The sequence below is a fragment of the Pygoscelis adeliae genome, unplaced genomic scaffold (genome assembly GCF_000699105.1).
Source record: "Pygoscelis adeliae isolate BGI_AS28 unplaced genomic scaffold, ASM69910v1 Scaffold11, whole genome shotgun sequence".
Taxonomy (NCBI): Eukaryota; Metazoa; Chordata; class Aves; order Sphenisciformes; family Spheniscidae; genus Pygoscelis; species Pygoscelis adeliae.
The window spans coordinates 1,454,902-1,471,187 of record NW_008824059.1 but is presented as its reverse complement, the minus strand read 5'-3'; the positions used below and the strand labels follow the sequence as shown (position 1 = coordinate 1,471,187).

Sequence of the window (16,286 nt, the reverse complement as noted above, 5' to 3'; positions counted from 1 at the left end):
GAGCTGAGAGTGCAAGGATACAGCAGTCCGAGCGAGGGGAAGCCTGATGAAAAATGATCCAATATAAAATCTGTTTATTGCTCTCCATTGAAGGTGCCCTTCGTGCTGACCTTTTGCTGCCGAAATGTCAGGAGAAACAGTCTGGAAGGCTTCCTGCTACTCTGCGCTTGGTGGTGGGTAGCGGGGCCCCTGTATAAAAACAGATTATAGATCTGCCATTTCCAGGCTCTGAAATTAGTGGAAATCCATATGGGGTTTTATTAAGGAAGCAGTTTGACTTCGACACCGTTCTGGCAATAGAGCTGGGGCTGGAGCGGCTCCCCGTAACTGCTCGGTTAGGGAGGGCAGGCAGCCCATCACAATGCAGCCGCAGGCAGTTTGCCTGCACAGGGGTAAGGGCACCCTTGTGAGAAAGCTTTTAGCAGTGATGCACGTCCCTCTCCACTGCAGGTTACTCTGCTGCCGGCGCCGAGGAGTTAGAACAACAGGAGAATGGAGAATTACAGTTATTCTGCCTTTCTGAATAGCACGAGACTGCAAAATCGTGGATGCTAATAACATGTTTTTCAAATCCTCTGGTCTTTTGATGGATGGTTGTTCAGGAGACTTTACAGAGGACACTCAATTCAGTTCAGCTTCAAACTTGGGTTTTCTGATGGAGGCTTAGCCGTCTATGGGCAATGTGTTAGTGCTCCCACCTGGGCTTCTGGCCTGGGAAAGTACATTGAATGGTTATGGGGAGGAGAGACCTGCAGATGCCCCAGGACAAAACTGTGCTGTTAAAAATGGCTGAATTATGCATCTGGTATTTCACAGGCATCTTTTCAACAGCACATTTCCCCTCCTTCCCCCACCCACTTCTCCCCAGGGCAGAAGGCTGTAGTCCCTGTTGTCTGCATGGGAAGATGTTCAGGCGGAATGACTGGCCCGATGTCATACAGGAGACCTGGGGCAGGGGAGGGGACTAAGCACATTTTGCAAGTCCTGACCCAGCATCTAAATTAAAACTGTCACCCCAGCTCTTGAAAAAATTCAGATACTCCAAAATCTCCATGCATAGAAAGATATGGGGAAAGACAAGAAAACGGGTGCTTCCAGGGCAATATGGTAGTGCAGAAACACAGCAGAGCCAAAGGGGCACGGTCATAGAATCATTGAATCATTTAGGTTGGAAAAGACCTTTAAGATCATCAAGTCCAACCCTTAACCTAACACTGCCAAGTCCACCACTACACCATGTCCTGCAGCACCACATCTACACATCTTTTAAATACCTCCAGGGATGGTGACTCAACCATTTCCCGGGGCAGCCTGTTCCAATGCTTGACAACCCTTTCAGTGAAGAAATTTTTCCTAATATCCAATCTAAACCTCCCCTGGCGCAACTTGAGGCTGTTTCCTTTTGTCCTATCGCTTGTTACTTGGGAGAAGAGACCAACACCCACCTCGCTACAACCTCCTTTCAGGTAGTTGTAGAGAGCAATGAGGTCTCCCCTCAGCCTCCTTTCCTCCAGGCTAAACAACCCCAGCTCCCTCAGCCGCTCCTCATCAGACTTGTTCTCCAGACCCCTCACCAGCCTCATTGCCCTTCTCTGGACACGCTCCAGCACCTCGACGTCCTTCTTGTAGTGAGGGGCCCAAAACTGAACACAGTATTTGAGGTGTGGCCTCACCAGTGCCAAGTACAGGGGGACGATCACTTCCCTAGTCCTGTTACATCCCTCTCTGGTGCTTTGATACACTGGTGTCTACAATCCTGCTTCTCCAAAACATTGTGGCTTGAAAAGAAGCCAGAAGACAACAACTAAGTATTAATAGAGTGGTGTGATTTATGAGGAAAGGATTTAGTATGCATGCTTTGACTAACCATGACCACAGATGTAGACGGATGTTGTGTCCTTGTCTGTTGGAAGAAGTAGGCACCAAGAATCAATCAAGCAGTCTGTTTAGTCATAGGCACGTATTTCTCTTTTTCAAATTGATCCATCTATCCAATCTCAGACATACCAAGAGTGATCAACACAAAGGATGAATTATTTAGGTGAATAAATAGGAGTGATGAGAAGAAATGAAGAAAATGAAAAATTAGGCTTAATAATAGGAAAAAGGATTAGATCGTTATGCTGTGGAATATATTTTAAGGACTAATCCCACCCTGGTGGACTGGGATAAATAATGTTCTCCATCACTAATGAATTTTTCCAGATGAGCATATTTTCTCCACTTTTTGTCTTGCAGCTTGTGGACTACAGAGTGAAGTTCAGCAAGTGGTGGGTGGCAGAATTCAAGACTATCAAGTTTCCCTCTCAGGGCACAGTCTTTGACTTTTACATCGACCCAGAAACAAAGAAGTTTGAGTCTTGGTCTAAACTTATTCCCCAGTTTGAATTTGATCCAGAAATGCCATTACAGGTGCGTGAATCTTACATGCTTTTTGTCTGGGAGGGATACATGCATTTTAGTGACTGTACACGGGCATTTCAATGAAGTCTCATTAAAGGTCAAGCACTTCATAATAAGTATGGCATTCTTATGAGGTACAACTAAATTACCCATCTTTCTTTACTGTGCTTTATGAAGACACATCCTCCATCCACCTTCCAAGTATGAGTGATGTACATGAGGGGCAGGCTCAGAGCCACCCCAATGACCCAGGAGCTGGTGTGCCCAGGGTGCAGGACGGGAGGTACATGATGGGGGGGTACATTTGGCCAAGGACTGCAGCCTGCAGGATGTGAGACAATGTAGTGACAAAGCCCCTGAGATACAATGTCGTCATCCTGTGCCTGGCTGAAAATAGAAAAGTTTTTATGATTTGGACAAAAAATGAGTTTCCGCAGGTAGTGAATTGCATTGCCAGCTACACTTTTCTTTCCTTTTAAAGTGCCACAGTGAGCAGATGACTTGTAAAAATTGTTACTGTTTTAGCAAAATGTGTGTTTGTGGGGAGATCCAGATGCTGCTCCCAGCATCCAGCTGTCAAGGTTTCATCTGTACAGACAGTTTGATTTTAATGGCTGGCAGCAGTGTATCGTTCCCTTCCTAGTGCAATCTAGAAACTGGGGTCACCACACTCATTCCTGACTCTCCCAATTTTACTTCTCCCCTGAACATGGCTGTGGGGTTGTGGCAAGGATGGGGACTCTTACCTGCTCGTTATGCCCTTCTCAGACTTGCCTGGTGCCCACCACTGAGACGGTCCGTGTGCGGTACTTCATGGACAGGCTCCTGGAGCGGCAGCGCCCGGTGATGCTGGTGGGCAATGCCGGCACGGGGAAGTCTGTGCTGGTGGGGGACAAGCTCTCCTCACTGGACACGGATGCATATGTGGTGAAGAAGGTCCCGTTTAACTACTACACCACCTCTGCCATGCTGCAAGGTAAGGCAATGGCTGAGCCACAGGACTTCTGGCTGGCAGTTTACCGAATTCCTGGGGCATCCAGTGGGGTTTGGGGTGGGATGTGGCACCCAGGGGAAGACCTGTGGGTGAGCTGCCCGTGTTGTTTGTGGGCGCTGCACTGACACCCGCAGACTCTTAAATCCCACTGTGAAACTCTCAGGTCAGCAGACCCCTGGTTTTGTGGAATATGACATTTTCCAACATGAGGATTTGAATTCTGAACACCACGACTTTGGCTCAGGGCTGTGCCAAAACACGTGCTTAAATCTGCTGCTGTTTTGTACAGCACGCAGCTCGTACTTGACTTGAGGTGTGTCTTTAATATGTTTGAATTTAAGCCCATGCTGAATAGGATGGGTTTCTTGGCTAGGATCCAAACTGTCTTCAGGATGCAATGACGGGAATTGAATCCCAATTAGCAGTGAGGATGGTGCTAATGGATGTGTGCAGGCTGTAAGCCAGGGCTGCCGGTTCCTGGTGCTGTCCTCCATGTCCTGCCGCAGCCTGACGTGCTCCCATGGAGCAGGTCCCATACCCCCACCTCCCCAGGGAGCACAGGACTTGCTGACCTTGGGGGCCTCAGAGTCCCAGGGAATTGCTGGCTCTGGGGAAGCCCATAAGAATGTTGCCAACGACAATTTTGGCACATCAGTGAAAAATTAAGTTTGGGACCAAGATGAGGTCAGTTTTGCTGTGTAGTCTCTTCAGAGGTGAAGAAGAAGGAGGGAATCCTTTAAAAGTTGCTCATTTTGGAATGATGTTTTCACTTTGAGTTGACATAAAGAGACATAAAACAAATTTTACATGTATCTATTAACAAGGAGTGAAACAATCTGGTTTGTTTTGAGTTGAATAACAGCTGTGGGACACTGTAAAGCAAAATGCTTCCTTTACATACCTTGGTTTGACCCAAATGGCCTGAAATTCTTTTGCTCTCCCAGCCCTATACAGGACCACCATCCATGAAGCGTCGGTGAGACCAAGCATTTAACCTTCACCATCTGGGTTGTTCCTGGCCAAGTGGTGCCGGGTGGGGACATGCTCGCAGCCCAGATTGATTCCAAAGGCAGTAAGCATCTGGGACTTCGTCCGTGCTCTGCCAGGCTCCCAACACTGCAAACATTTTAAGAGAGGTGTCAGAGCTTAAAATTGCCCTCTGGGACTGATCTGCTTGCAGAGAGGTGACAGCACAGGCTCAACCCGTGCTGTGTAACCTGGGGTCGTGTCGTGAGGCCAACATCAGAGCTTTCTGGGGCAGGTTTGCAGTTTCTGGGCCTGCTGGTCCCCACCCAACCAGGCTCTCCTGCCTGTGCCGACCAGCCCCACAGGATGGTGCCTGTGCCTCTGCCCACAGTGTGAATGGAAATTATTTGGGTTACATGTCCTTCAAGCAAAAAAATGGGTAAAATCTCACCTTTTGGCCAGTCTTGCAGCCCTGAGTGGTGTAATGGTTAGAGCCTCCCTTTTCCCCTCCCAGGTGCCTCTTTTCCTTTTCTCCCTGTGTGGGGTCTCCGTGAAATGCCCTTGAGCTGGTAAATGGGCTGAGGTGTCTGTCTGTCCGCCCGGCTGCCTGAGTGGGGGAATGCACGCTCATTTATCTCCATCTGGACGGGGCGAGTGTGTGCAAGTGTTGAGATTTATACAGGCAGACCTGGCAGCGCGTCCCTATTTACTCTGGCCGTGAGCTATGGGCTGAGATGGCGACTTTCTTCCTCTGCAGAGAAGAGCAAGTCATCTTGCGTGGGGATGAAGATGTGGCTGTGAGATTTGCATTGGGAAGCATGATTTATACTGCTTGGCCTGGTTCCCTACTGCTCATTTTTTAGACTTAATTTGTCCCTTTTTATGTAGTTTGTCAGTTGGCTGCTTTTTTTCCCCCAGCAGGCACCTCTTTAAATTTGTAAACATGGATACAAAGCAGTTTTGGAGTTGTTTTTTTTTTTTACTTAAAAACCTGAAAGCCCGTAATTTCTTAGACAAGATGCATACTGGTGCAGAGATTTATAAGGTGCAGAGCGTGCACCTTGCCCTTTAGGGGAAGAACAGCTATGTGGTTCAAACCATCCTTGCGGGCCCTGTGGCTTACAGAAGTGCCACATGCATAGGGGTTAAAAGGAGCCAGACACCCTCTCTGCCCAAGCCTCGGGCCATTTTGGGGGTTTTCTTTGGCATATTGTGACGGAGTGCCACTCTCTCTGGCATTTATTGCTCTCTCAGCTCATTGCCCTGGACCTCTGGGTCTGCTGCTCTCTCTGCTTCATGCCCTCTTGGACCTCTGCTCCTCCTTAGTCCTTCTCCAGATGTAGCCCTGGCTTCCACATGCTCCTGCCTTGCTCCTGTCATTCAGCGCCTTTCCACTCCAGATCTGCCTTGAGAAAATTGCAATAAATGTGTTTTTTTTGGTTTGGTTTGATGTGTCGTCCCCCCTCCATGTCGTGCCACCCACCCCCCCCCCAATCAACAGCCAGCAGGCAAGAGGAGTCACACTTGCTAAGTCTCCTTTGCAGTAGCTGTTTTCTTTCAGGTGCTAATTTGAGCATGTCAGGATCTCAGAGGCAGAGACATGGACCCTTTATTATCATTGTGAGATACGGCTTTGAATTAAAATGCAACTTTCGCGAACATGTCACTTGATCCCCAGTAATTGCATTTCAGTGTGATGAATCTCCTGCATACTTGTTTAACCTCAAAAAGGGCTGATTTTATATGTTAATTAAGGAATAATTAAATTTAAATTAAATGCTTATTTGAAACACTTAATTTAACTTGCTACCAGAAATTTCAAATGTTGTGGTTTTATTGAAGGGGGAGAGAGACTCCACTGAGGAAAGATTCATCATTTTTCTTAGCACAATTCATTCCTTTGTGCAGCAACTGTCTATGACAAGAAATCAGCTGAATTTTGAGTAGTGGGAAAGACAAGCTGTCAGCAATGCACCGAAGCAGTAAAAGAAATGGTGTTCTAAAAGATTTGTGGTCTGAAAAAAACAGAATATAAATCTTCCTTAATAACTTTTGCACATGATAATGAATGGCTTAAGTGTACATTTTCACAAGGAGATTTTTATAAAAATTCCCAGTCCCATTTACATTTGCCAGTCTTCCCTTATTACAAAGAATTGCTACTTACCGTGCTGCTATACAGCACCTTACAGGTCTGTTGACAACCCAAGACTGTGTAAATGAAACAAATTCTGCCTGAGCAGTGAGCCCTTGAGACCGAGGATGCTCTCCAAGTAACACATGGCAGAAAACCCATCCCAGGATCTGGGCAGAGGAGAGCTGCTTCTGTTTGCTTTTCCACTTACTGAGTCAGTAAAGGTTGCTCAGGCTGCAATCAAAGGAATCAATAACCTATAAAACATTATGTGCAGCAACGTGGGGTGATTTTTATTAAATATCAGCCCAGCATTATAAATATTCCCCACATTTTATAATCTAGAGCAACACATAACCTCAGCCTTCTGCTAAAACAAATTAAAATCTTCCAAAGCTTTGAAATGAGAAACTTTTCTCTCCGTGCTTTCCCTTGCTCATGCATGACCCTACTTAAAACTAGGTGGTAATTTGGCAGCTCATGTTGGAAATGAGTCTTGTCACATTTTCTGGAGGTTTGGGTAATGCTGGGGAGGGGATCAGGGAACTTGTGGGTATTCGGTGCATTTAAATGAAAAATATTATTTTGTTTGTCCTGAAGAAGTCCAGGAATTTGGCCCCAAAATCATTTATTACTTCTGTCTAATGGGGGTAAAAAAATGCACATACACTCATAAAATCAGCCTTCCTCATGGGCTTCTGTGCCTACAGCACCTCCTTTTTTCCTTCCATACTGCCCATGTTAACAGCACAGTCGCTGTATAGCTGGGGCAGGCAGCAGAGGATATTCACTGCTCTGTCATATGGATCAGAATAACCTCAGCCAGCAAGATTTTGTTTAAAAGATTATGCAGAAGGGATTCAAAAGGCTTTATCTCTCATGAAAAGCTTCTGTTTGGCCTGAAGTAGACCTGTTTTGTAGGAGACTTAGTTTTGCCATATTTTATTTGAAAGGAGGAATTGAGAGCTTTCTGATCTGCGTCGAGGCAGACCAAAAAGCTGCCCAAGGGTCCCTGCCAGCCCCGTGCAGGGCTCCCGGCTGCTCTATAGCCACAGCTCAGGGACAGCCACCACCCTGCTGGTGAGCAGCATCCTGTGCCGAGACCAACTCTTCCTCCCCAAAAAGCAATAAACAGCCCAGATGCCAGCTGGAGGGGGCCGGGGGCTTCCCCCTGTGCTGTGAGATGAGCCCTGCCTGTCCTGTGCATAGCTCAGCTCCTCCTGGGGCTGCTGTAGCTACACACAGAATGGCATCGAGCCGGGTTGAGAAATCATTTTTTATTTTGCAGCAGTGACCCCCCCAGTAGCTTAGCTTTGCACCTCTGCCTCCATACAGGCATGCTTGAGAAGCCTCTGGATAAAAAGGCTGGCAGAAATTATGGGCCTCCAGGTACCAAGAAGCTTATCTACTTCATCGATGATCTGAACATGCCTGAAGTGGATGCTTACGGCACAGTGCAACCCCATACGCTGATCAGGCAGCACCTGGACTACGGTCACTGGTAGGAGGCTGCTCGGGCTTGGTCATCCGAGAGCTTTTTGTTCAGCTTCAGTGTTGGGGATGGGGTTTGAGAAGAGGTCAAAGCGCGGTTCCCCCTTCCCATCCCATGTCTGCCATCACATCTGCCTGGGCTGGGCTGGAGCTGGCTCTGGGTGAACGAAGCATTGTGCACCCTCAGGGTTTCCCCTGTCCCCAGCAAAGAAACTCCTTTGCTCATAGCCTGGTTGAGAGGAGCTTTGCTCTGCTCTTGCTGCAGTTTGTGACTGTGGTCCCAGTGCAAAGCCTGCAAGGGGGGCGTGATGATCAGCCTCGATGCCCTGTGATACAGACGAAGGCCATGGATTTGGCCTCAGCTGGGATGAAGCACCCCTGCTGTGAGCACCTGATGTTGTTTTCAGTCAGGCAGCAGCAAACAAGCATTTTCTAGGCAGAGGTAATTTGAAGGAAAAACAGTGACAGTGTTTTGGAATGAGAGTGGTGCATTTTAGACCATTGCCAGCAACACTGCGTGGGACAGCAATATTTGCGGCTCTCCCTGTGGGGAATAGAGGGCAGGGACTCATACCAATTTGCAGTCTCCTCAGCCGCATGCATGCCTGAGCTTGGCCAAAAGCTTCCCAAGCATGGAGATAGTGGAGGGGAGGCAGAAATTTTGGGCTATGGATGTTGGGAAGTCGGGCAGAAAGAGGGTTCTGCTGGTTGCATGGGAGCATTGGAGGCACAGGGGGATGCAGGATGCCATGTGTCCCCTCCCAGGCACGTCCAGGCTTTCTGCCCGCACTCTCAGCAGCGCCTGCCAGGGTGCTGCACACTCGGTGTCCCCTCTTGCAGCCTGGTGGGGCTGCAGCTCACTCCAGGGCTGCCCTGGCCCTGGTGGTAACCCTGTTGGGGCTGCACCCCTGGCTCCGTCAGCAGGCTCCCCATCCTTCCCGTGCAGGCAGCAGGTGGGCGGCTGCATCTGGCAGCGGGCAGCCTGCTTGCCCCTGTCGCAGGCTGGCTCAAACCGGGTACACTCCTGCGATTTTCTACAATTTCCATGCAAGTGACTGGTACAACCTGCGGGCTTTTCTCAGTGTTTGTTACTAGCTTATAGAAATATTAGCTACAGGTTGTTGAAGCTGAAAAATTTCCACCAAGAGCAGGACTCGTGTGCCAGGCCAGGTACAGGCATGCAGGCAAGCCTGGGCCCTGCCTTGGCGAGATGCAGAATTTGACCCCACTGAAGACAACTGGACATTGGCAGCCCATGGACATGCGCTGGGGGAAATGCAGCAGCTGTTGCTCGCAGGCTGTGGTCACCGTGCCGCTGCTTTTGTTTTGCCCAAAGGTACGACAGGACCAAGCTGTCGCTGAAGGAGATCACGAATGTGCAGTATGTGTCATGCATGAACCCGACTGCCGGGAGTTTCACCATCAACCCGCGTTTGCAGGTAAAGCTCTGCACAATGGCAGGCGCATCGCTGATTTTATTATTGGGTGGATTATTTAAGTGTGAGGCCAGAGGAAAACACTGGTAGATCTTGCTGTCTTTTTATCAGTAGAAATGGCATGAATCTGTCCAGTGACTGTAATTCCTAATGGTGAAACAGCAGACTTGCTCCCTTTTTCCCTTGTTTGTTTTTCCTCACATTCTGCTGCTCAGTCGGAGGAAGAAGTCACAAGTTGCCAGCCAGCTTAACACCTACTTTTAGGACAGCCTTCTGGTTCATACAGACAGATTTTGCCTTCATTTAGCTCATATTTGCCTCTGGAGCATAGCTCGTTAAAGCCTTTTGATTTCTAAAATTTCCTGATGGAGCTGGCAGTGTATTCTCATTAAAAGGAGGGGGGGGGGGAAACCAAACAAACAAAACCACCCCCCACCCCCCCCAACCAGTCCAAGTGCTGATGGTAACAGAAGTACAGATCTGGGAAGAGATCTTAAACCTCAGAGCTTGATTTTTGGGAGCTGTGAGGCCTGACCTGGGTCATAGAGCTGGTTATTATCAGCTCTGAGGTTACTTACCCTTTTCTCCAAGCCATGAGGAGTGGCAGAGCCTGGTCGGAGGCTGTTCCCTGTGCCTGCAGATCAGAACCACTGAGCAGGTCCTGTTGGCATCCGAGGGGGACAAATGGCAGCCAGAGGGACGGTGCCCTCCCCGGCTTCATGGTGGGTGTTTGCCATGCCGTAGGAGGAGAAGCTTGTCATGTGAGCAGTAGTGGAGAAATACCCTGAGAAACGGGTGCCCATGCAAGAGCAGCTGTAACTCGGTGGGGCAGCTGCTGCAGGGACAGATCCTGCTCATAGCACTGCAGGCAGGGACCTGCCAGCCATGGGGGAGCCTGGAGAGCGGAGAGCAAAATTTATTCCCTCAAGGAGAAACCTCATGACAAGAGTCAACCCAGATTCTGGCTCCTCTTTAGCAAGAGACCCTGTTGTGTTAAAAAGTGTCCCATGGCTGGAAATGGGCATCTCCTCTGTCTTTGCAAGTTCCAAATCAATAAAGGGGTCTTCTGGGACATGGCACCTTCTGGAGTCTGTTCCTAACAGAGACAGCAACTGGGCTTCATCAGAGGTCAGTGGGACCTTCAGAGCCCTTCAGCTCTTCAGTGGACCGAACTTCCAGCGTAGCAGTTGTGAAATGCAGTTGAAAATCCCTTGTTTAGCGAGCAGAATGATGTCGCTTGCCAACTGTCCTCTGCTGGGAAATTGGAAGAGGGAAATAACCTTGTTCAGGTGGACTGCAAGTCATAGAATCATAGAGCATCCCAGGTTGGCAGGGACCTCGAAAGATCATCTGGTCCAACCTTTCACGGGAAAGGCAGCCTAGATGAGATTATCTAGCACTGTGTCCAATCGCATCAAGTCTCCAAGGGCATTTTGCTTGAGAGGTGGTTGCCCATCTCTCTGAGCTTTCCATGTCTTCCTTTCTCTTCCTCAGCGTCACTTCTGCGTCTTTGCTCTCTCCATCCCTGGTCAGGATGCCTTGTCCAGGATCTACAGCACCATTTTAATGCAGCACCTGACGAGTGGGAATTTCTCAGGGGCTGTCCAAAAATCAGCTCAGCAGGTGATTGCCCTGGCCCTGGGACTGCATCAGAAAGTAGCTGCTACTTTCCTGCCAACGGCTATCAAGTTCCACTACATTTTCAACCTGAGAGACTTCTCCAATATCTTTCAAGTAAGTGCAGTTGCTGTCCTGTGGCACTTGGAGCTTGTTCCGAGGTCATGGGAGGCTGTGGACCTGTGTTCCCCTGGCCCAGCTAGCCTCGGTGAGGAAAATGCAGTCTCCCATGCATGTGTGTCCCCTGAGTAAAGGGGGTGACCTCAGGCCATTCCCTAATTCCTGGTTCATTTTGGATAGATTCCAGAGCCATCACCCATGGCTTTAAGGAACATCAGTTAGAAGCTTATTTACTTTCCAGCCTCCTGTGGTCAATGGGGAGGGATAATAGCTCCAGAAGGAGGTGCAGGTTTTGGGTGGGTTGAAATGCCCTCTGGCTGTAAAAGGGACCATCTGAAGGGAGCTTTGGGCTCCTGAGGTCAGCACTTAATTAAGTGACTGTTGGTGAGTGTGATGGAGCTGGGCTTGTCTTTGTGAACCTCAGTTCCACACAAGTAAATGTGGGGATTAATGGCACTGCTCCACTACAGAGGGAAATTATTTTATTGCACTGATGTAGGTGGTGGATACTTAGTGGGCTACTGGCCCTGAAGATACTAGTTCAAGTAAGCAGTAACTAGTTCAACTGCTCTGCCTGGAGCCAGTACAGCTTGTTGGCCTATACTGGCATGTCTCGATGGTCAGGTACTCAGCATGTGCATGAAGGATGGCATTTAAAAAATTGATAAACAAATCAAAACCAGCTTTGACTTAATTGCTGGAACTGAATTATCACTGGTGCCTGTTCTGTACCAAGAGGAAGTTGTTCAGCTTTAGAAATGTTTTCTTCCAACAGTAGGGAGATTTTTTTTTTCCCCAGAAATCTCATGCTTTGAAGCAGTAGAGTTTAAGGCTGATTAATAAAGTTTGAGAAAATTTTCAGCAGCCAAATCAAGAGATTTGAGATACCATAACCTTTTGTAAAACCTCAGTCTGTAATTTGTTGCTATCCTTATTAACGTCTGTTTTACAAAGTAGGTACTGAAAGTTCAGTGCCTTGTGGTCTGGTCCATCAGACAGGACTTGAAGTAATGACAGCCAATGGGAAATCCAGGAACAGGATCTTGAAAAAGTTAATAACTCCATTGTGTCAAGAAGGAATCGGACGTGTCACTTGTGCTCAGCTAAACATCAGCAGCCTTTGACGTTAGATGTGGGTCATGTTAAATCCTGGCTTCTAGTTAACCTGTGCTTTGAAAGGCAGAGAGAGAGAAAAGAAGTCTTTCAATGGGAAGGTTTAATTTTAACTGTAGTCTGCTTGAAAGGTGCTAAGGTTGCGGTATATTAGAAAATGTCCTGCCACATCTAGATGCTGGGCCAGAGGGTAGGAGCAGTGACAGGAGCTCATATGGATTTTCCTTTATCACATGACTGCAGGAGTGGAGGAGTGTGGCTCCTTGGGCTCATAACGTTTATTTAAATCGTAGTTCATTATTTTCTTGAAATCCTTCCTTACCTTGTGCTATTCATTCTCAATTATTTCCTTACCTTAAATACTCTTGGGTTCTGAGATTTCCTGATTTCCTGTTTAGCTCTGCTGGAACACAATTTTTTTCCTGAAATTGAGTGTGAGAGAAGCTCTGAACTCTGGGAATGCACTTCCATATGTTGCATTTGTTACATCTTCATATATTCATAATTTAGCTCAAGCTCTCTTGTCCAAACCCCTGCTCAAGGAGGGCCAGCTTCAAACTTAGGTCAGACTGATCAGACAAGTTTTGAATGTTTCCAAGGCTGGAGTTCCCATAGCCTCCTTGGCCCTTGTTGCACTTCTAAATCCACTCTATGGTGAAGTTTATATATTTTTATTTCAGTCGGAAATTCCCTTGCTACAATTTGTGTTTGTTGGCTCTTGTCCTTTTGCTATGCACTTCCAAAACAAAATTTGGCTCGGTCTTCTCTATAACTCCCCATTAGGTAGTTGTAGACACCAGTAAGATTTCCCTTCACCTTTTCCCCGGGCTGAACAAACCCATTGCTCTCAGCCTTTCCTTGCATGTCCTGTGCTCCACCATTTTACAGTCTTGGTGGCCTCCATTGAACTTGCTCCTGTATGTCAATGTCTTTCTTGTACTGGGGGACCCGAAAGTGGATTGAGCCTCACACACCTTTTCTCCAGCCTGTCAAGGTCCCTCACTTTGGTGTAATAACCTCTCTGCTTGGTCAGCATCATCTGCAGACCTGCTGAGAGTGCACTGCTTGGGTCATGGAGGAAGGCATTAAACAATACTGCCCTGGTACCAACCCCTGAGGAACACCACTGGTGGGTAGCTGGCCTCCAGTTAAGAACTTTGAGCCTGGTGGTCCAGCCGGTTCTCCACTCACCTTGCAGTCCATCCATCTGGTCCATGTTCTTTTATGATGCTTGATATGATGGCATCTGGGAACAAGAAAGAAGAAAATAAAAAAGGGAAACAAAACAAAACAAAACAAAAAACCTCCAAAAAAGCAGGGCCATCTGGGTTGCCAGGGCCTGTGGGAAGATGGAGAATCGGTGGATGTAAGGCTTATAGGTCAGTGCATAACACCTTTTTCAAATTCCTTTTAATCCCAGACAAACAATCAAACACCGAGTGCATAATAACTGCATACATAAAAGGCGTTTGGGGGTTGCTCTTTTACCAGCTAGTCTGTAATTATACAAGCAGCCAATGATAACTGTTAAAGGCACAAACCATATGCAAATTGCAGCTGTGGAGGAGTCAACCGCTGGACTTGCTGCCTCTGTACTGTGATACTGCTGGCTCTACTCAGGTCATTAACAACAGCTCCATTTGCAATCTGTCCAGTGGCTCTGGCGTTATCATACCATCTTGGATATTAATACTCTACCTAAACATTTAAGTAGGGCCTTACAAGCCCAGCTTGATTCCCTTTCTCAAAACTTCCTGACAGCTCTTATGACAAGGAGTCCTGTGCTAATTGTCTCATTACAAAATGCTCCAAGAACCTGTATCTTAATTGCTGCAGCTAATGAAGAATGAACGAGTTTGGACCTGGTATGCATGTGAGTGTTGCGCAGAACAAGGAAGACTGCCCCAAAGCAAGTCAGCGGTAATTCCTTTCAGCAGACAGATACGGGAACTTATTGCTCTCATGTTTGTCCTTCTGCACCTGATACCCATTGCCACCTGGCCTGAGCTGGTCAGGCTGATGTCTGTGTTGCATGGTGTGAGGGTTCAGCTGAAGGTGACTCCAGGTGTTCACTCCAAATGGTGGCAGAACACTAGAGAGATTTGTCTAGGTAAATAAAGGTATTGGTGAAACCAAAGGGAAAAAGAGCAGCCTATACACCCAGGGGTAGAAGGCTTGACAGGCAGCAGTGGGTTGACTTTGTCAAGCACTGTTCATGTTTGTCCTGACTAATGGAATGATCATCTCTGGGGATATGAGCATCTTCAGTGGGATTCCTTTTTTCCTGGCTAGTCATGTCCTCTCCCTCAGGAGAGAAAAATGGGCATTTCTGTGTGTAGTTCAAGTTCAGCTCATCCCCATGGAAAACGGAGAAGAGCTCAGAGAAACTGTGTTTCTGAAGCACCTCGTTCACTGGAGATGAAAGGAGTCCAAAGTGACTGTCCTGTTGTTAGACAGTGGCACTTTGCTTGTCTAAGGTGGGATTTGGCTCCAGATTAAGATGCTCAGATTCAAGCGTGTGAGGCTCATCCAAGGCTGGGGAGGACAGAAGGCTGTCCAGCTCCCTCTGCCAGGGACAGAGATGTGGTTTCACTCTAGTGCCCAAGTGTGAGTGTCTAGTGTTTTTTGAAACGTGTCAGGACATCCCACCTGGGCTCCAGTGGCTGTACAAGGACACAGGTGTCTTCCTCTGTTGTATCTGCCTGCCCCATGTGGATGTCTTGTCTGAACTGCTTGAGCTGTGTTGCTTTTGAGGCTCCCTTGGCTATGGAGTAAGTGTCCCCTGAGATGAAGCCTAGTTGTGTTGACTTGGGAAGGTGGTGGCAAATCCCATGTATTCCCACACAACAATGATTTTATCCACTGTTCTCACTTGATTTTTGTCTCCGGACTTCACCTTCAGCAGAACAACCCTTACTGCCTAAGCATTGCACCCAGTGGTGTCACTGCTTCTCTGGCATCAGCTGGCTGAGAGCCATAGGGTGAAACTTTAGTTCAGGCCCTCACGTAGAAATAAGTCGGTCTCTCCTGTGTGGCACCAGGGTAATGTGTGTATGCCCACTGTGGGGCCACTGGCTTCCCAAAGGGGAACATGAGTCTCCAGGGAGGTAGGGACTGGCAGAAGGGCTGTGGGTGAAGAAGGGGAACCAAGGGGAGAAGGAATCCAGCACCAGGCATGGCTTCTCTGATGAACACACAAACACATTCAGGTCACTGCTGACCTGGAAACCCACTAGGGTCTGGATTGAAGGATGCTCCTTCCTGATTTTGAAAAAGAATAACAGGGAGTCTCAAAATACGTGATCATCTTCAACCCCCTGGAATCATAGAATCATAGAATCATAGAATCATTAAGGTTGGAAGAGACCTCCAAGATCATCGAGTCCAACCATCAACCCAACAACACCATGCCCACTAAACCATGTCCCTAAGCGCCTCATCTACCCGTCTTTTAAATACTTCCAGGGATGGTGACTCAACCACTTCCCTGGGCAGCCTGTTCCAATGTTTAACTACTCTTTCAGTAAAGAAATTTTTCCTTACGTCCAATCTAAACCTCCCCTGGCGCAACTTGAGGCCATTTCCTCTCGTCCTTTTGCCAGTTACTTGGGAGAAGAGACCGACCCCCACCTCGCTACAACCTCCTTTCAGGTAGTTGTAGAGAGCAATGAGGTCTCCCCTCAGCCTCCTTTTCTCCAGGCTAAACAACCCCAGCTCCCTCAGCCGCTCCTCATAAGGCTTGTTCTCCAGGCCCCTCACCAGCCTCGTTGCCCTTCTCTGGACACGTTCCAACATCTCAACATCCTTCTTGTAGTTAGGGGCCCAAAACTGAACACAGTATTTGAGGTGTGACCTCACCAGGGCCGAGTACAGGGGAACGATCACTTCCCTGCTCCTGCTGGCCACACTGTTTCTGATACAGGCCAGGATGCCATTGGCCTTCTTTGGCCGCCTGGGCACACTGCCGGCTCATGTTCAGCCGGCTGTCGACCAACACCCCCAGGTCCTTTTC

The 16,286-nt window shown here is 48.0% G+C and overlaps 1 protein-coding gene across 1 annotated transcript in view; it reads left to right on the top strand.

Moving 5' to 3' along the window:
• DNAH9 (dynein, axonemal, heavy chain 9) overlaps nucleotides 1–16,286 on the top strand; it is a 212,133-nt gene that overhangs the window by 58,940 nt on the left and 136,907 nt on the right. Inside the window, exons 37-41 of the mRNA XM_009334073.1 lie at nucleotides 2,239–2,412; nucleotides 3,172–3,379; nucleotides 7,833–7,998; nucleotides 9,325–9,427; nucleotides 10,919–11,158. Of these exons, the coding sequence (XP_009332348.1) occupies nucleotides 2,239–2,412; nucleotides 3,172–3,379; nucleotides 7,833–7,998; nucleotides 9,325–9,427; nucleotides 10,919–11,158 (891 nt within the window). The remainder of the gene's footprint in view (nucleotides 1–2,238; nucleotides 2,413–3,171; nucleotides 3,380–7,832; nucleotides 7,999–9,324; nucleotides 9,428–10,918; nucleotides 11,159–16,286) is intronic.